Source organism: Coffea eugenioides, chromosome 3 (genome assembly GCF_003713205.1).
Source record: "Coffea eugenioides isolate CCC68of chromosome 3, Ceug_1.0, whole genome shotgun sequence".
Lineage (NCBI taxonomy): Eukaryota > Viridiplantae > Streptophyta > Magnoliopsida > Gentianales > Rubiaceae > Coffea > Coffea eugenioides.
The window spans coordinates 45,072,413-45,093,398 of NC_040037.1; the positions used below are offsets into that span (position 1 = coordinate 45,072,413).

The 20,986-nt window shown below is 34.2% G+C and overlaps 2 protein-coding genes across 3 annotated transcripts; both read left to right on the forward strand.

Moving 5' to 3' along the window:
• The first annotated feature begins 716 nt into the window (after positions 1-716).
• LOC113766930 lies at positions 717-3,285 on the forward strand. 2 transcript variants are annotated; one of them, XR_003467820.1, is made up of 5 exons: positions 717-764; positions 1,285-1,349; positions 2,223-2,484; positions 2,940-3,097; positions 3,201-3,285. XR_003467820.1 is itself a non-coding variant. In XM_027311088.1 (4 exons), exons 1-3 carry the CDS (start codon positions 728-730, stop codon positions 2,475-2,477), a joined length of 357 nt encoding a protein of 118 aa, XP_027166889.1. In that variant the 5' UTR covers positions 717-727; the 3' UTR covers positions 2,478-2,484; positions 2,940-3,280. The 2 variants fall into 2 exon arrangements, 1 of the variants encoding a protein (XP_027166889.1); XM_027311088.1 differs by having other exon boundaries at positions 2,940-3,280.
• A 6,498-nt stretch (positions 3,286-9,783) lies between these two features.
• On the forward strand, positions 9,784-11,918 carry LOC113764607 (L-type lectin-domain containing receptor kinase IV.1-like). The gene has a single exon (XM_027308557.1). The coding sequence runs from the start codon at positions 9,829-9,831 to the stop codon at positions 11,893-11,895; it is 2,067 nt and encodes a 688-aa protein (XP_027164358.1). The 5' UTR covers positions 9,784-9,828; the 3' UTR covers positions 11,896-11,918.
• Positions 11,919-20,986: the final 9,068 nt, after the last annotated feature.

Consider the following 20,986-nt stretch of genomic DNA (forward strand, 5'->3'; position numbering starts at 1 on the left):
GAGATTAGTTAGTATTACGGTTGTAGCCCTCTGGCCTTCACCTATTTACACCCTTCCATCTATACAGGTTCGTTGTTTTAACAAGGGTGTGTTGGTAATGTGGCTTAGGCGTCAGTTTTGGTCATCCACTAACGTGTTCTCTTTCTTTTTTTGGGGGCAGAAACCCAGTGGATAGATTGACCTGTTATCAGAGTTTTTGGTGAGATTTGACTCTCGCATTGGGCTCGATGCTTCAGAGGAACGTCCTTTCCTCTCTCTCCGTCGATCGCCTCTCTCAATCATCATCTCTTCCTTTTTCTTTCTTCAGAAAGCCCTCATCTTCTCTTCGTTTTCATCTTTTCTTTACCTTTATCTTCTAATCTAATCAAACCCTGAAGAAATGATGAAGAGAAAAAAATGGTTCCATATTTCGCTTGGAGATTTGTTGGCTTGAAAAAAAATAAGAAACAATTTGTTTTCTCTTTCAATTTTTTCATCATTGTCTCTCTTTTCCTTATCTTTCTCTTCAATTATCCGCTCATCTCTCTCATCTTCTTCGTCATTTTTTTTTCTTTCCGATTTTGATTGAGAACAACAACAACAACGAGGATGGTTGGGATTTTTTTGGGTTTCTGATCTCTTCTTCTTTCTCTCTCTAGCCTTTTAGATCTTTTTTTTGTGGGGGTTTAGCAGTCAAATTTTTATATATTAATTTGTATATATCTTTGATGTTGTAGGTGCAAAAAAAATGGAACTGTCTTTTAGCATCCAGCATCGCGATGAAAGTGAGTTTGTTTTTCTATTTCCTTCCTAAGTTATTGCCTGATTTTTGAGCAACTGGTCATGGAATGTATATGTTAAAGAGCTTTCAGGTTAGAGTTTGGGATCCAAAGAAGCCCTTACTGTCAAGATTTTGCATAAATCCTATGGTTAGAATTTTGGAACCCCATCTCGTGTCTTGATGTTTTATATGGGTTATTTGGAGAAGCAAAAGTCAGAGTTTTTTACTTTTCTTTCTCTCTTTAGAAAGGAAACCCCTTTTTCCCATTTTCTTGCCTAAGGACTACTTCTCAGTGAAGCAAAATGAACTCATTCTGTACACGAGAACCTTTTGACGCTTGTTATACAAAAGACTCTAGAGTTAAATCTGACAGCAATTGCTATCAACTCATTCATCATGGCTGCTTTTGGCTGTATAGCTCCATCCCAGCTCTCTCTTCCCATCCCTTTCTTCATCTGTGCATGCCTTTTTTATTGGAATTGTGAGATTGCAAGTAAAGGAGTTTTCTGTAACTTTTCTAACAGGAACATTGGCAACCAAATATGAGAAACTTGGCGGTAAAGTGAAATGGATGGGCAAGCCTGATAAGGTAATCTAATTCAGCCGGATCTAAATGTTCAGGAGTTCCTCCATTCAATCATCTTTCCACTTGTTTATGTGGAGGTTTTTTTTTTAATCAATGCAAGCATTTTTGAGATGGCTGCAGCATACATTGGGTTAACTTGAATGCTGAACAATGCTCAGAAGCAGAACAACTGAGTAGATCTGCTTTTGTCTGGAAACGTTTGAACTTATTATATTCTACTCAGAGTGCAAATTATTAGGCCTTTATTAGTTTCTTTACCATTATTTGTACTGATAGCTATTATTACTCAAAAGTTCATTCATGAAATTTTGTTGCATATACTTTTTCAGAAATTTTAAATTAAGCAAGCTGATTAATTTGAACCATAGCAGGATAGTAAGTAATCTGGGTGAATGTCAGAGAATATTTTGGAGTTTTCATTTTTTTATTGACCCTATCGAAGAAGTAGAGAACAACAAAAGTGATGAAGTAGAGGGGTGAGAGCGAGAGAATTAAGGCTATTTCCTTGAATTGTTACCGTGATATATTCTAAATGCATTTACTGCTTTCCCTTCCTCTCTGATTCTCATCTAACCTTGCCTATTAGTTAGTTAATGCGTCATGTTTAGTGGTATCACCATGTGAAACATCCTTCCTGACATTAAGAAAATTGAACATGTTATATGACTTGGAAATTGTAGTTTTTCCATAATCTAAGATTTTCACATGGTCTTTGGGGTTTTGATTTGAGACAATTATCAGAGAAATATCATACAGTGCCAATTTGGTCTCTTTTTTGCTAAAAAAGTTTCATGTTATTCTTTTTAATTGTCAATTTTTCTTTGTGTCTGAATCTGATTTCAAAGTGCTAATCCATGTATGGTCAATTCATGTCAGATCATCTATAAAGCAGCTGCGGAAATGGCTGCTATAGATCCTTCACAGTGTGTTGCCATTGGAGATTCTCTGTACCATGACATAAAAGGTGCAAATGCCACTGGTATCTCATCAGCATTTATCACTGGTGGGATCCATGCGACTGAACTTGGACTTGATACCTTCGGAGAAATTGCTGATGATTCTTCTGTGGTTGCTCTTGCCTTAAGACATGATGCTTATCCATCATATGTGTTGCCTTCATTCAATTGGTAGTCTGATGGTGAGCTTTCTTTTTTCATACAAGAAAATAATGTTTCTGTTGCAAAATGTATCTTGATCCTTTAATTCTAGTGGACTGTCATCTTAAAAGATGGCCAGACGTTGTGCCAAAATGGTATAAATACTGAGTACGTGAATTAGGAACCTTTAGGAAATTTGGGATTATATAATTTTAGGTTACGAGTCCTGGTTTGAAAGGAGACAAGTAATTAGCCCAAATTTGAGCAAGTACCTTTAGTTGGGTACCCAAATAAGCTCCATTAGTTGTTCAAAAATGTTATAGGCTATAATCAACGTTTAAATTTCTTGCTCTGATGTATTCACCCTGTGTTACAACTGCCATGACTATTCTTACATCATTGGCCGAGCTTGCTGTACCTCTGTCTGCGCATATATTATTGACTGGCGTGATTGCGTATCCGTTGATAAAGTGAGATCTTTTTATTCTATTTGCAGGTTTGAGAATAGAGGTTCTACTGATGCCATTGCTAATGTTCCATTTTCTATAGCACCCTTTGTAGCTACAGCGCCAGCTTTTAAGTTACCGTTCAAGGAGCCATCATCGTGCTTTTCATCTTTGTTTTGTTGTGATCAGTTGTCTCAACTACAGCAATGTATGAGAAAGCTGCTTATTTCTTGGTAGCTAATGGGTTCTAGGTTACAAGCAATGGGTGGTAATATAGTTTTAATTTAATGACTGTATGTTCTGGGTGACAGGGTGATCAGCTCATTAGCAGACTTGTCTTTACTAAAAAGTTCAGAAATACAAATTGCTCAATTTCAGAATGCTACTTGCAGACAAGAAAATAATGATGCAAACAAGAGATTTTTTGGTGCAGTCAAGTTATGCATTTCTTCTACTAAGAGTTCGTTTCATTGAATTTCTGCTTGTGAGAAAGAGATGGGAAAAAATTGTCACTTTCTATTTTCTTGTATTTTTTTGTTAACTAATATGCTCCAAGAGATCTAGGATCTTTCAGAACAATTTGAAGTGTCGTTTTATGTATTTGTATGAATTGATTTATTGTGTTTTCATTTGTTTATTTGTTATTGTTAGGGTATAAATGAAGAATTAATAGGCGAATTTGACGGTAAATTTGTAGGTTTGGAGGGAAAGGATACAATAGAGAAAAATGAAAGCTTCCCAGAATATCATACCCAAGGGTTCTCTCTCTCTCTCTCTCTCTCAGTGTCCGTTTTTATCTGTTAAATCCACTTTTGATTAATTAAGTTTCAACTATGACTTTTTTTTACTGCAAATATCCTTATGTTAGTATAATTTGCTTTAAATTACTGGTAGTTTAAATTGCTTGGAGTATAATTTTTTTGTATTGAAAAATTTTGAAGTAAGTGATCTTACTTGATGGTCAAAGTAGAACCATACGAGGCCCTGCTGGGATTATTATCAATGGTTTCTTACTACAAACATATTTTTTTTAAGTGTACAATGTTGAGGACTCTTAAATGATAGGGAAGGTGGGTATATGATTTCTGAGGTATCAAAATTGCTAATGAGTCAGGAAATCCTGAAACAAGGTCTCTGACCCTAGGCTTGAGAAATCTTGAAGGTTTCTGAACCTCCCGGTTTGGCTTGCCTCTCCGTGTTCTGTAATTTTGTTTTTCAGAATTAGTTATTTGTATCATTTTAATTTGTTGGTTTATTCCTAATACCAACTTACTATTCTTGTTCCATGTTTTTCCTTCTCATTTTACTTGAAATCTATGCTCTTTTTTTCACATGTAAATGCATATTTTTCCTTGCATTGTTAACGCAATATTTTGTGTTGTCTCTTTCTTTTTGGCTGCTTGGCAAATTGATTCGATAATATTCTTAAATCTTAACTGAATTCTTTCTGCATTTAGAAGCTTGATTTTATTTTCTTAAATTTGTTTTCTAACAACCTTCCATTCTTTGTTTGCTCCCTGCATAATCAAATGCCGTTTATTTTTATGTGATATTGTGGTTTTTTTTTAATTCTTCTTTTTCCTTTGCTTGCATATAGTTTTGGGATAATTTGTTGTTTATACATTTTCCCCTTTCCTTGCTTTGTTTGTCAAACCTGTCATTCTATAATTCTTTAGGGGCCTATTATTGGTTGTAAATGATGGGTTGTCCTGACTACTTGATGTGTATTGTGTATAAATTTGTATTTAATTGTCTGTGAAGATGGCAACTTATGTGCCATAACCTATTTTTGTTTAGTGGTTTTGTTATTCTGTTTTATTTACTTTAAAATCTCACATGAAAAATGCTTCTTTACTAAAGTGAACAATTCTGATTCGTACACAACTTTTAGGATATTTCTGAATTGTTGAGTCTTGCATCTGTTACTAGCTTATATTTCCAAAATGCAAAACTTTTATGTGTTTTTGTTTGTGGATTTAGGTGCTTCTTCAAACACTGCATTTGGTTGGTAAACCTCTCTTCTGCACTCCTTCAAGAAGTGATAGCTGGTGTTAACAGGTATGCTTTGTTATTCAATCGTTCTTTTTCTTGTGTTTCACTTTGACATCTCAGTGGCTTTTTTTGCTTAAATTAAAAGTGGATTAAAATCTTGGAGGTTTCGCCATACCCAAGGGACGGACAGTATTATTTTGGATTATAAGTGTTTACTTAGGCCTCAAGAACCCCAAGATTTTAAGTCTTCGAGGCTAGAAATCTTTGTATTCACTTGAGAGGTTGGATGCCTCCCTTCCACTTCATTCGTGACTTCTTGTACTAAGGCATGAATTTGGGTCTCATATCTATTTGTCCAGCTTATATTTCCAGAATGCAACAACTTTTATGTGGTTTTGTTTGTGCGTTTTAGGTCATTCAAACGCTACATTTTACTAAGGCATGTACAATTGTTTTCTTCTTTTTACTTTGTTTAGTCCAAAGCCTCTGTCTCGCCGAGCTCTTCCCTAAGACGCGCTTCTATAATGCTTTTCTTATTTGCTTTAGCTGGATGACTAGAGATGACAGTTGATAGTGGTGGCTTGCCTTTCACTTTTATCCTAAATTGACCAAAGACACGTCTCACCAGGAGGGAATCTGCTTGGATTATTCTCACCAGTTTTAATGCTACTTAAGTTTGTTGTATGTTTAGCCTTTTTCTCCTTAATTAGGTATGTTTAGTCTTTTGATGTATTGTTGTTTAATTTATGTTTCTTTTACCATGAGATCCTTGTAATTTTGTAGTCTCTAAATTTTTATGAAAATTTTCATTTATTGCACATTATTTAATATTTGATTTGAAATTCATTTGTTAGCTTGCTTATATGCAGTTCCAATGTATTGATGTATTCAAATTTTGGTTCATCGCTTGTTTTCTTCAACATGTATATAAAAGGGGGAATGCAATGCCTCAAGAGGGTGCTTGTGTTGCTGACGCCGCAACATGTGATTGGTTGGAGAGTGTTCGTCCAAGCCTTTCTTAGGTTCCCATTTCATTTACTTTTTCATTCTTTTTAAACGCAGATGTGATTGATTGAAGAAGGTCACTTGCTCTCCCATTTCTTTTCCTTGTTCATCGCCATTCTCCTCTCTCTCTAAGCCCATCTCTCTGTTTTCTTCTTCATATTCCTAAATGCCCCCAAAGCTCTTCTATCTCTTTTCTTCTCCATAATCGGCAACATCAGGACCAAAACAGATGGTATTTTTTTTCCTTTCCCTCCCTAAATTTCTCTAGCCTTTTGTGTTTCTTTTTAGCTTTAGTTGTCTAATCTAATCTAATCTAATTGGTATATATTTTTGATATTGCAGGTGAAAATTTTCGAATCTTTTCCAGCATTCTTGTGAGACTCTGAGATTTTTTCCCTTTTTTTTAATTGGGTTCTAAAACACGTGGTTAGCTTTGCTCCCTTTTTCCCCTTTCTTTTGCCTTGTATTCTTCCTTTTTTTGACATATTTGTATCTTGATTTTGCTATTGTCCAAAAAGCATTAAAAAGGATTTAATAAATTTTAGAAAGTTTCTTGAAACTTTTCCCGATCTAATGCCTTTATAAGAAATTGTATCTTGATTTTGCTCTTGCCCAAAAAACATTAAAAAGGATTTACTAACAAATTTTATAAGTTTTTTGGACCCACGTAGTAGTTCCAGAAACCCTATCTCGACATCATCTCCTTCAAATCCCAAAGGGTTGCCGTCTCTTCTCTCGCCGATCCCTTCTCGCTCTCCAAAACAAGAAGTATGGTTGGAAGAATTAAATCCAAAAACAAGGAAATCTGATTTTCTGTCCATGCTTTCTTGAGAGACCGAGGCTGTCAAGAGAAGATTATTATCAAGAAAAATTGTATGTGATTTTGCTTCTTTCAGTTTCATTCTTCCAGATCTCAGTTTTTTCACTATTTTTTTACACGCATTTTTAATAGTTCTCCTGTTACTTATTTGTCCTTTTTTCCCTGGCCTTCTACAGCACCTGTACAAACTTATGTGATTTTCTATTATGTATGGGAAAATTGCTTGGTGTATTTTTTGGTTGTTTTGGATTCATGGGTTGTTCAAAGCACAATGTCTTTGGCTAAAAACTTGGTAATTATTTCTGTGTAACATTTTATAACCTTCTTTTTTTCTATTTGTTTCCATTTTGCATATGAACAATCTATTTTTGCTCATATTTATTGTTGTTCACTTTTTGGGTTGAATTTTATAGGGGTAATGCTTTGTTTTGTATCAGTCAGTCTAAGCCCAAGCTTTGGGCTTTTAGCATAGTTCAGCTTTGGACAGGTAAGCTGTTACACTTTATTTAGCAAAATATCTTAGTCAAATGGATGTGCTTGTATACTAATAATTAGTAGATACCTCTGTTGATTAAGAGAAAATGATTAAGTTTCTGTTGATTATCTTTTCTGCTATTTAACTTGCAAACGGTTTCTTTGTGTCCTTATTTAGCATTAAATTAGATGGACACCGGGCTCTTCATGATGGAATTAGGTATTAAATTTATCGACATATAATAAAGCAAATAATGGCCTTCTACTACTTTTAAAGTGCTGATTGTAACCTTTCTTATTTCACCTTTCGTTTTAATATATATAACTATCTCTATGAATGGAAATTTTTTTTACAACGGTGTCTGTATTGTGTATATAATAATGTAATGGAAAATTGTGTATTTGTAGTTATTGCATGTTTTATATTGTAATTGAAGATTGTTCATTTATTATTTGGCTACACTGGTGCAGTATGCCCCAACCTATGAATTGTACAAAAACCTTTGCCCCATACTTTTGCCTTCAGGGATAATTATATGGAAAAAGCTTGTCTGGCATATAGGTGCATAGATAGACACAGATGTTGATGTTCCTGTAAGTGAAAAAAGTTAGCTTAAAATGGGAGGGCTAATGATAAAAGAAAAAAAAACTATGATATACTTTTGGAAAATATGGTAATTGCTGCTAATATTTAACCGTATAAAGTGGATTTTTGCAGTACCACTCAAGAATGCTTCTGCCATCTGATTAACAAAACTACGTGTTTAGTTATGTAGGAAGCAGAATCGGCCATCCTTGAAGCATTATCAAGATCAAAGCCTGGAAGCGTATGACCCTGGATACTAGATTTTGCACTAACAGTAGCTATGTGATCTCTGTATTACCTACTATAAATGTATATCAGCTCTTGATGCTTTATATCTCACGTGGATGGTGTTATCATGATATTTTTGTTTGGTTTGAAATCTTGTACAACTTGGTCAGTTATTTTGTACCAAGAGTTTCCATTCCTTTTGCTACTGATGTATTCAGAGGATAGAATTGTGGCCTATATTAATAATCCTCCTCCTTTTTTGGTCAAATGCAATTTATCCCACTAAAGGTGATATGTAAGCAGAGTTTCTTTTCATCGGATTTCTTGAAGTTACAGGCTAATGAAAACCTTTTTGGTTATTGTACTACACAGTAATGTGTTTTTTGGTCCTTGGATTAGTTTGAAGTGTAAGATTCTAATAACAAGGAAAAGCCTTGATGCAACACTACACTCTGCATTTTTTTTTCTTCCGGAACAGGTTTGATATGTGATGAGAACCTCTGAACTGCGGTCTACTGGTCTCAAGTTTCATAAATGTACATTATCTCATGCACTCATCTTTCCTTTTATGGGATTCTAGCTGTTGACGTCCATCCAATGATCAAGGGTAGAATTGCATCCAGGCTTGTGTAACTTCCTTTTTCCTTTTTTTGTGTGTGTTAAGTAGTTGACCATCCCCTATGCTATTGATGTATTGACAGGATACATCCTGCATTAGTAATCCTCCTTCGTTTTTGGTCAAATGCAGTTTATCTCACTAAGGTTGATATGTAATTACGAAAACAGGTGATTGGTTGTATCACATTCTAATAACAAGGCCAAGCCTTGATGCAATACTACATTGGGCTGTTTTTTTTTTTTTTCATTTTGAGCTACAAAGTCACAGGTTTTTGTGTACATAAAAAATGTAAGGCAGCATTATACGGTGATATATTATTTTGTTTGCTTTACATATTTACAATGCCCGTATAATTACACCTTTCCAGTACAACTGATTTTTCGCTCATATTCCTATATAATATAGCTCCATTTTGTGCTGCTAATTTTCATTCTCCCCTATATTACTAGCTAAACGTTAACTGGGCATGTATACCACCGCGCATAGCGCGATGTTACCACCTAGTTTAGACTAAAGTACGATGCTTTGCACGTCTTCGAGTGTCTCCTCCTCTTTAGGAAGCTTGGTTACAATTGGCTGCGAGAATCTGTGAACCTGCACAGACATATTTATTATTTGATCTCTTCCACAAGGGATTCTGTATAAAGCAAAAATCTTGGAATAAAACTTTTTCCTTGTTTGGTGTCCTATTGCTGTGACTCTAGTTCAGAGGACTGATGGGCTTTTTCGCGTACAATAATTACAGGTGAGGGAACCGGATGCTAAGGATTCCTTTTTTTTGTTTTTTCAATTAAATAAGCAATGCTGAAACACAATAATGGTTGGTGTAAAACGCAGGCTGGGCCAGCCACTAGTAACCTTCTATGCATGAATAATCAAATCATGACTGCAAACTTCACCAACCATTACGTAAGACCGCACTTACTCCCGGTCCGGTCCAGTGTTGGACAATTCGTCGACTTCTGCTAACAAAGTCTTCGGTCTAGTCTTGGAAGGTTGTAGGTCCAAGATTAATTAAAGCTACATGGCGTAGAGTCATGTAGCTTTGACTAAGGCTTTTAAGACAATTAACGTTTGCTTGACGCACGTTGGAAACTAAGTAAACTTCTTGTCGTAACAAGAAGGTGTGTGAGACATTATTACAACGCTAGATAATAAGATAAATAGGCTACAAAATTGAGAAGGATTTGGCAATTGGCATCCAAGTCTTTAGTCATGTCATCCAAACTAGTAACAGCTATCTTAGCCAATTTTGTAGTAGTTCACATAGGAGTTGGTGTTGGTGCAGCAGCTTCTAACGATTTTGGGTTCATCTATCAAGGATTTCAATCATCAAATCTAAGTCTGGATGGATTAGCCACGGTCACCAAAAATGGCCTCCTAAGGATAACCAACACCACCAAATTACAAACGGGGCACGCCTTCTATCCTAATCCCCTCAAATTCAAGACAAAATCTAATAGTTCAGCTTTCTCCTTTTCCACCCAATTTGTGTTTGCTATCGTGGCTGAAGTACCAGGCATGCCTGGTCCGGGAATGGCTTTCGTGATTGCGCCAACAAGAGGCCTTGCAGAAGGGCCCTCCACTCGTTTCCTCGGCCTCTTCAACACAAGCACCGATGGAAATCGAACAAATCACGTTTTTGCGGTGGAGCTTGACACTATCCAAAACCCAGATTTTGAAGATATCAATGACAACCATGTTGGTATTGATATTAACTCTATGACCTCCAAGGTATCCCAGCCAGCAAGTTACCAGGCTAATAACAAGAATTTATTTGACAACTTAACTCTTAGCAGCGGTCAAGAGATGCAACTTTGGGTCGAATACGACGGGGTGGCGAGGAGAATCGATGTTACATTAGCTCCAGTAGCGGCATCTAAACCACATACTCCTCTTTTGTCTTTGACATATGATCTTTCGCCAATTTTTCAGCAAAGCATGTATGTTGGCTTTTCTGCAGCCACTAGTCCACGCGACATAGGATCATCTCATTTTATACTTGGATGGAGCTTCAGGATGAATGGCGTTGCGCAGGCTCTTGATCTCTCTCGGCTCCCCAAGCTACCTCGGTTTGGACATAAGAAAGTATCTGAAATTTTCACTGTGGGATTGCCCCTGATTTGCATGCTTTTCTTGTTAATACTAATATCCGGAGTAGCTTATTATCTAAGCAGGAAGTGGAAGTTTGCAGAAGTGCTGGAAGAATGGGAGCTTGCTTATGGACCTCACAGGTTCAAGTATAAAGATTTATACATTGCCACCAAGGGGTTCAGAGAAAAGGAGATGTTGGGGGAAGGCGGATTTGGAAGGGTCTACAAAGGCGTTCTGCCAACAAGCAAGGTTGAGGTTGCTATCAAGAAGGTCTCTCATCAAGCAAGACAGGGAATGAGAGAATTTATTGCAGAAATCGTCAGTATTGGTCGCTTACGCCATAGAAATTTAGTACCACTCTTGGGTTATTGTCGGCGTAAAGGAGAGTTACTTTTGGTATACGAGTTCATGTCCAATGGTAGTCTAGACAAGTTTTTGTACAACCAACCCAAGTATATCCTCAGCTGGAGCCAAAGATTGCGAGTCATCAAAGGTGTAGCATCCGGATTATTCTATCTACACGAAGAATGGGAGCAAGTAGTGATCCACCGAGATGTGAAAGCAAGTAATGTATTGTTAGATAGTGAACTGAATGGAAGATTAGGAGATTTCGGCCTGGCAAGGCTATACGATCATGGAACCCTCCCTCAATCCACCCATGTAGCGGGATCTCTTGGCTACCTTGCTCCTGAGCATAGCAGGACAGGGAGGGCCACAACAAGCACTGATGTATATGCTTTTGGGGCCTTTTTGCTGGAGGTTGCCTGCGGAAGAAGGCCAATAGAACCCCAAGCAGCACCAGAAGAGAAGGTCATTTTGGTTGATTGGGTATTTTCGTGCTGGAAAGCAGGCAATATTCTCCAGGCGGTTGATCAAAAGTTGGGTACTGAGTTTGTGAAAGAGGAAGCAGACTTGGTGTTGAAACTAGGCTTGTTATGCTCTCATTCAGAACCAAAGATTAGGCCGAGTATGAGGCAAATTCTGTTGTACTTGGAGGGATCAGTTGCCTTGCCAGATTTATCATCACTAGCCATGGGCGTTTCTGCTGTTGGTCTTGGCTTCGCCCACCCTGCTGGCTTTGAAAACATTTTATCGTCATTTGCTTTTTCCACAGAGAAACGTTTTTCACATTCTGTGGCAGACTCTACTCTCTCTGGTGGTCGGCAATTAAGATGCTCATCATTCTGATTTTGTAAATTTAAAAAAAAAAAAAGAAAAAAGAAAAAGGAAAAAAGAGCTTCTACTACAGTAATTATTTTGTTGAATGCATTTTTCTGACATATGAGCACTAAATTTTGTATCAGATGCTAGAACATGTTTTGTGGTTTGTACCAGGGGATACTGGATTAACAGGACCGAGAGCGAGGCCTTTGAGTGGGGGAAGATATTTTCGAGATTTGACGACCTGGGAGTGGACCCGCAACATTTCTTTCATGCCTCAAGTTTTCGGAATCTTATGGCCCGAAGACTTTTCTAAGTCTGTACGATAATTTAATTTAATTTTTAAATTTAATGAATTCAAATCTTAATATATTTAAATCGTTTGATAATAAAAAATTAAATATTTAAATTTATTAAGTGATATTGAATTTTTTGGATAAAATTTGTTTCCAAAATTAAGTGATAATTATTCATTTATCACTAAATATGATATACATTTAAATGTATTAGATTTAATGTTTAACAATTCAATAATTTAATAGATTCAAATTTTAAACTTCAGTTTTATCAAACGCATCCTTAGTAAATGAAACAAAGAGTTGTCTACAGCTTCCGTGATCCGTAAGACATAGGAACATGACATGCTTTGTAACAAATGTTTAAACTTTTTTTTTTTTCATTATTATACTGTGAGTGGAAAGATTTGAAGCCGAATTTTCTTACTTAAATTCTCTTCTTTGAGCCAACCAACTCGTTTCTCCTCCAAGGGGTACATTCAAATTAGTGATGAGCTTGTTAGGGCTCGAGGGTTTCTACAATTGTTGGCCATAGGCTGGTTGCTTAAGCAATGTCTAAGCTAGGAGCCTAGGAGTGAGCTGCTCCCGAGTTCTGAAAAATTTCCATTAGCCTGTTAGAGATTTTGGAAATTTTTATTAAGAGTCTTTCTCTCGATGCTCCCACCCCCCCCCCTCCCCCAACACCACCAAATTTGAACTTTTGTTCTTTAAATATTTTTAACCTTGCTAGTTAGTTAATTGATCTATAAGATACAACTTGTTATTAATCATTTTAGCATTACATATTAACTTGTTAAAACTTTATCTATTACGTCAAGAAAAATTAATTCAAACTTAAACTGTGTACACCTTTCAAATAATCATTTCATTATAATTTTCAGCTTTAGGGTACGAGATTCAAATAATCACTTCAGTTTTAGGGTATGAGATTTTCAATTCAAGCACTTGGTTCTATATATGTGATCTTCTATATGTTAAGTTTAAACAAATAAGATTTGCATGTCTTGAATTGTTCTCTCTGTAAACATATAAATAGGAATGGCAATGGGTAGGGTAAAACCTAATACCCGTGGATACTCGATCCGATAGTTAATTCAATTAAATGACTAATGGATTATTCATTAGAGATTGGTATTGATGAAAGATTACAGATAGATAACCTGAGAGGGTTTGATACCCCAATACCCGATACCCTATATATATTCTTCGGTCTCAATTTTATAGTATAATTGCACATAACTTTAAACCAACTCGTTACACAACCCATAACCCTCTTCTTTTCTTTAGTTTGTATTTTTGTTTTCCATATTTGTCTTGTGAAGTGTTTTGTGCCATGTTTTATATAAAACTCATTATTTGGAAATGACCTTGTGAACAATTGTCTAAATCTTCTTTTCGATATTTGTTGAAATTGTAATAGCTAGAGGCATGATTTAGCTGGAATTCTCAAATGGAGACAATTGTGATTAAAAATGGAAGAATGTTGATTTAACTCTTCATTTTTTGATATGCAAGTTCTATGGCTCTGTCCAAATTTAAGACTCAATATAGTGCATTGATTTACCATGATGTATAAATTAATTTAGTTTGATAAAAGATAATTTTCTTTTTCTTTAAACTATTTAGATTAATAAATAGAAGGTTCCCAATGGGTAATCTGAATCCGTGCGTAAGAGGGTTTGGTAAAAGTAATTAAAACCCATAAAGTTACCTGATAAAGTTTGATAAAAAACTTAGATAAGCGGGTTAGAGTTTGGTAAGAAGGAATTTCGAGAATACCCAACCCGCTGCATCCTACATATAAACAATATTTACATCTATTAGTAGTATTATATGTGTACTTTTGATTTGCACTTTGAATTATGATTGCTCTTCAAAGTGTGATACTGGAGAATAGTCAAATTATATTTTTTTCCCCATAGGATTGTAAGAATGAGAAGATAAAACTGAGTAGTTATATCAGTATACAGCCATTGCATATTTCGATTTATCAGTAGACATACAACTTCCATAAAAGTTTCATACCCTTGCCTTTACTATTGTTTTGTTACAATAATATAATGATACAAGATGACTTGCTGATATAGAAATTTGACTTAAAACTTTTCCTTTGAGGGCAATTAGATCAGAGATTGGATGATTAAGCGTAAAAAAATAAAAGAAATCAACATACAAGTTAAAACTATAAAATTACATTAGTAAAAATATAATTTTTAGTACACATACGATCGCCTCCTGTAACAAAAAATTGTAGCTCCCGCCACTGAGATTAGGCCACAGATTGGAGTTTGCAATTATCATTGGCAATTGTAAAAGCCCTTGATCCATTTGCAATGTGATTAGCCAGATATGACTGCAATCAATGGAAACTGTGTTTTTCATTTATAGCACCACAATAAGTATCAGATTCATATGGTCTCCAGCAAATTGAACTCATACCTTTTATTTTTTTGTCTTGATTTTAATAGTTAATCTGAAATATTAACCTATATAATGTTTATTATTTTTTATTTTCTCCTTATAACTTGCAATTGCATTTTTTTTTTTGAATTCTGGACGATAAAATTAAATGGATATGTCACGTTATTGACGCCTTGGATTGATAAAACTAAATGGATATGTCAAAATGATCGTTTTGATCCTTTATCTTTGAGATCTGTCTAATTTGGTCCATAAGATGTGACCGCCTGCCAATTTAACCATGATTTTTTACAAAATGAAATCAATCCAAGAAGTCAGTCCCGTTATACAGTATGTGTACTCTTGAACACAAAGGATTTGAATTGAAAAAAATGAAAAAACACATGCATACAAAAGGGTTAGGATTCTCTCCATTGGATTTCTTTCCAATTATTTATATCCAAATTACTATAATTTTTTTAAAATCATCCGATTGTGTAATTATTTTACTTTCGATGTCTAGATCAACATACTAAAAAATGATATAATTTTGAGAATATTTTGGCATTCAATTTATACAAAAAAAATTGAACAGTGAAAAATGGCCCAAAAGTGTAAGAAAAATTTTTAATGATTAATTAGATGATAAAATTAGTCAAATTGTTACAAAATTTTATGTATAACTAATAAAAAGGATGAAACATACTATGAATGGTGTGAATTTTTTAAATCAATTTTCAAATCAATTTTACTCTCCGGTGCAACAGATAGGAGTCTAGTCCGCATACGCAAGCTCCAATTGCAATTCCATAGATTTTGCTCTCCGATTTTACCTATATCCTTAATTAGAGCTCTTCATTAATAATTTCCATCAAATATCAGTGGTACAAAAATTATGAATGTGAAACTGTAGAGCTAATGGGATAGACAAAAATCACTTGCTGCTTTAGTCCTACAATCACAACATCAGTTATTCTTATATTCCAAGATTAGTAAAGATTTATGAGTTAAGGGCTCTAAGTAAGGATGTGGGAAAGTTAGGAGATGGAAATTGACAGAATTCTGAGCGAAACTTATGGATTTTTTTTTTTTTTAATTCTGCTCCTCTTTATTTTAATGGTACACATGCTATGTGCGTTACCGTATCCATTAAAGTTCTATAATTTTCTATTAAAAGTCCGATATTAACTTTATTTTGTAGAAATAAGAGCTTAAATTGATAAGATGATGGTATGTAGGGAATCAAATTGGGCACGAACTTAAAAATAACGGATCAAATTGTTTTTAAAGGTCTACATGATGTCATGATGTGCATGTGATTGACTCCATGATAATTGTTTTAGTTTTCTATTACAGGTTCGATATTTCCTATCCTATCCTTTTTTTTCGGAGGCGACAACAGTTGTATAACCTAATTTATACTACATTAAGGGGGAGGGGACGGACCTAAGGAAGCCCAAGAATAACTCGTAGGGGACTGAACCACCACCAGACCAAAAGAATGCACAACACACCCGCCTGAATTTTTTTTAAAGCAAACCACTTAAATGTGACATTTTGATAATTCTTACTTCCCACCCCACCAAGTTAGGTGGTGGCCACCAGCCCAAAGGCTTTGGGCTGGTGGTTGATATTTCCTATCCTATCCAAACAATCTAAAAGTGGAAGTTGATGTCATGAACAGTGTTTTTGGTCCCCTATCAGCAAGGTCCACTAATTGTAGTGTTTGTTTTTTTACTATATTAGCCCCTCATTCCAAAAATACCCCTATATTGGTGACAGAATGTTGAGTTCTCTTGTTGGTATTTTCAACTTTTTAAACCTTTTAATGGATATGCTTTCTGGCCATTTCTTGATTTGTTTAACAACTGCCAGAGTCATCAACCACCACTCCATATTCTTCTCTCCTGATTATTTTATTATTTCCTTATTGCTCTTTTGGCTTTTTCTAACATAGTCCTATAGTCCTTTTAGAATGCTTGCTCATGTGACTGTATAATACTTCACCATGTTCTTAATCTAGGTCCTGTACTTTGTTCGAATTGCGGCTTCTGCAATTTTACTTATATTTTGATCTATAATGATCAAGTATACAATATGCAGCATTAAATCTATCACTCACACGTTAAATATACTTGCACTTTTCCATCTCTATATATATACTATTTTACTCTTATCACTTTAAATTTTGTATTTATTTTTAGAGTACTTGTCACTGATTACTAGATATTGAACGAGAATGTCTACCTACCTATTGAAGATCTCATGGTTTCCTGACTTTCCAAGTTCATAGTTCGTGTTTCTTTCATCTGCTTATGAACAAAACTTGGCTTTATATACAGTTATAGGCACAGTATTGACAAAAAGTAGCAAACGAATGACAACTCGAACGAACGTAGTTGCCAGTGTTTTCTTCAACCTGGGTTTAAGGTCCTTAACCGCACCTCCTGTCACCAATTAGCTGGATGGTGTTGGTTTGTGGGTTCCCCTTAGATTAGTTTCTGATTCAATTTGACGATGACTTTTTGAGTGTTCTAATCTAATTGAGTGTGTGTCTTTATTTTTGTCTATGGAAAATAAAAAAAGCCAGAGTCTTCTTGACTTTTATAATTATTAATCTGTTTAACATTTAGCTGAATTGAACTTTTTCTTGTCCATCCAATCATATTAGCATACTCTATTATACTGACATTCTATTGCTGAATTATGACCTTCCTATAACCTATGAAAACTAAAATTTTATTGCCACTAAATTTTTTGGGAGGACAGTATCCTTATTTTGTATATATAGGGTATTATGGTGTGTCATTATACAGGTCTTATATCATTGCATGTGTGGTGCGAGAGTTTTACACTTTCTTAGTGTAAGCTATGATTGTACTATCATCCTTTAGATTACCATGTGCAAATGGCTCGACTGCTCGCAAGGTATTTAAATGCTTTAGTGTGATTAAATTTGGTTTTTGGTGTATGCAAATTTTAAAGGTAAAAAAGAAAAAAAAATCTCAGTTTTCACTGAGATCTGGTTTCCTGGAAAAGATGGTTTTTGGTTATTAGTTTTAAGGCAAGAGAATCATGTCGAGGAATTTTCTTCTGGTCCAGATATTGTTCATCTGCCTTTGTTATTGTTGTCCATTACACATCTATAATTTCTTGGGATAATTTTAGAAACCTCCGGTGAGGTTTTTAACAATTTCATCTAGCTCCTTTAAGGTTTAAAAAATTACACATGCCTCCCCTAGGTTTACCAAATTGGTAACAAAAATTATTTAATGGTCAAAATTTTGAATGAATAACCCAAAATGCCCTCACAAAATTGTAAAGTTCATTTTACCTTCTTATAAAATTATTTAAAAAATATAAAAATGCACAAAATCTCAAACCCACTTTCAACTCTCATCCCTATTATTTTAAATCCTTCAAATGACCATATCTCAAATTAGTACCATTATCACTAGAAGTGGCAAAATGGATATATGGTTGATAAATGGTTTTAATTAAATGGATAGTGGATAAAAAATTGATCCAACCCAATTAAAACCATTTAATAAATGGATCTAAATGGATGTCATTTAAATGGATAGTGTAAACCATGATCCATCCATTAATCCATTTACTCTCCCAAATCCTAAATTTAAGATCCAAATGTTTTTTTTCCAAAAAATACATATCCCCAAAGTTCTATCCTTAAATCACCTAAAACCTTTTGGTAATAACAAATGCTTGTACTATTACTCTATTTCAGTTCTTCATAAAATTAGTTTAGTTCCAAGAAAATTTAACTGCTGTGGTCAATTTAACCTTTCATCATTACATTAAGTATCATTTTGTAAAGTAATGAACAATTAAGAACTTGGCTACATTTTTATAACTTTTGGGTGAATTAAATACGGCTTTACAGTGAAAAGAAGTTTACGTTTCCAATTTTTTGCACTCCTGTTCAAGAGGGATGCCTTGAATAAAAGTGGAGTTCTAATAAGAAATCTTATATTATTTGACAAGTAAAATATTTTCATCACATGTGCACGTAGTACCTAAAAATGTATGAAACTCCTTATTATACCATTGATATACAAGTTACCTTATATTACTTAGTAAATTAGGTGTCTTTTTTTTTTGATAGTTAGGTTGGGTGATAAGGGGAGAGGGATTATAAGTATGAGGTTGGATTCAAAACCTTTCACTTATTAAAAAAAAAAAAGAAGGTGTCATTTACGTATCTTAACCAATGTTGCGAGGACATTCGTTAGAAAAATTCTTTTTATAAATAAAAGAATTAAAAAAATAAAAAATTATTTTGACACTGCATGATGCATTCTCGCTTTTTTTTACTTAAGAATGTAAATGTTTGTAAATCATTACTACATGAGAATTTAATTAAAAAAAAAACAAGAGTAAAGACTAAAATATAATTTTGAAAAGGATGGAAGAAGTCTAGGAACTAGAAGCAAATAAAATGCAATTAATGTTATTGGCAACTTAGCATGTGAGGAAGTTATCAAGGAAAGAATAGGTGGTCCCACAAAATTAATTTGACATATGAGGAAGTTAGGAAGAAAAGAATAGATGGTCCCACAAGATTCTATCCCACTTTTTTATAAATATTTGCAATCACTATATGTGTTTTCTGTTTTTTAAGTTAAGTGGATGTATATGGATGACATGGATAATCCATTTAAATCCACCAACATAATTGGATTTAAATGGTTATCCATTTAAAACCATTGAATTTATATGGAGCATCCAAATCCATTTAAGGTTGGTTTATATGGATGGATTGGTGGATATGAATCCATTTTGACACTTCTAATTATCACTATGAACACTACCACCAGCAGTTCCTTAATTCTAAAACTTCAATCAAAGTTAAAAAATCAGTATTTTTGAACTCAAAAAATTTCAATAACTATATTAATATAACATCCTATCTTTCAAATATTGGGGTACCAATACCAGTCCTATCCTTTTCAAACCTTCAACTTACATCTTTCTCTATTCATATCGAGATCTTCCAAACAAAGTTAAAATTAATTTGTAATATGTTAAAATTGTGTTTAAAACATAATTGGTTATTCCACGAGTGAATTTTATTTTTGTTTTCATTAAATATCTAATTATGTGATGCACTACATTCATATGAATAAGATTAGGAGTGAATTGTTTAGTTGTATAAAAAATATTAATATATTAAAGATATTATGATCATTTTGTAGGGTTAAAGAAGCAATTATAGTATTAAAAATCGAAGAGTACTAGGTGAGATTGTCAGAAACCTCAAGGCCTTGAGGTTTCTGAAATTATCCCTAATTTCTTTGTCAACAATTATTGCTTTGTTTAATGAGTGACTGATATGCCTTCACATTTTCCTACGCTCATTTGCAGGCACTGCAATACTGTGCTTCAATAATTGCTGCTATCTGTAAATAGACTAGTGTTTGACTATTTGCTGTCAACATAAGTGAAGCTTGGCCGATTTCTAGGGTAGTTAGCAAATAATTTGCCAACCTGCTAATCTTTTTGTTTGTATTCTGACTTACCAGTACAACTGCCATCTAAGTTGGCATCATCTGTAAACATAACTCACCCTGTATAAACTAATTAACAAGTGTAAGATCTTCCCTTTATCTCTCTACATCACCACTTGGGTAAAAATCCAACCAGCGTTTCCTATAGAATCTCTGTAATGTCTTTCTTCTCCAACTAATTTTATCCTTTTTTAGATTAGGAATATTACATGCCAGATGAAAAAAAATACCTGGACAACCTCAAGCAGACGCGTGAAGCCCCATTAAATAGTACTTATAAAGATGAAATAGGACAACCTCAAGCAGATGAAATAGTACTTATAAAGATGGGAGACTACATTAGTAGACTGTGAATTATTAGAGATATTTTTATTGTAGCATTTTTTATGATGTGATGTATGTGAGATAAAAAGGTAATTGAAAAGGTAAAAATGTGTATTGGAAATTGTAATGATGATGTAAGCAAATAAATTTGGGGAAATAAAGCCCAATCCAAACAAACCCTATGTTTTAGTGGATCATTAGTAGACTATGTTGAAATGGTCGGTTGGGTCTTAAAGGCCTTAAATAAGGGATAATTTCATAAACCTCCACTTAGGTTTCTGATTATTTCACTGCATCCCTTCAGGTCTCAAAAATTACACTAGCCTCCCTTAAGCTTAATTATCTTGTAATATTTAGACCCAATTTATAATTAAAAAGTGATATTAGGAGAGAGAAGATGATATGATTCCATCATTGTTCCTCATCTGCTACATTATTTAATTAATTTAACACCAAACCACATATTAAAGAAAAATATTAAAATTTGTTGTTTATCATTATGGATCAAATCACATATAGTATCAAAAAATACTATCTTATTTTATATTTTTCATTTAATATGAAATCCAAATT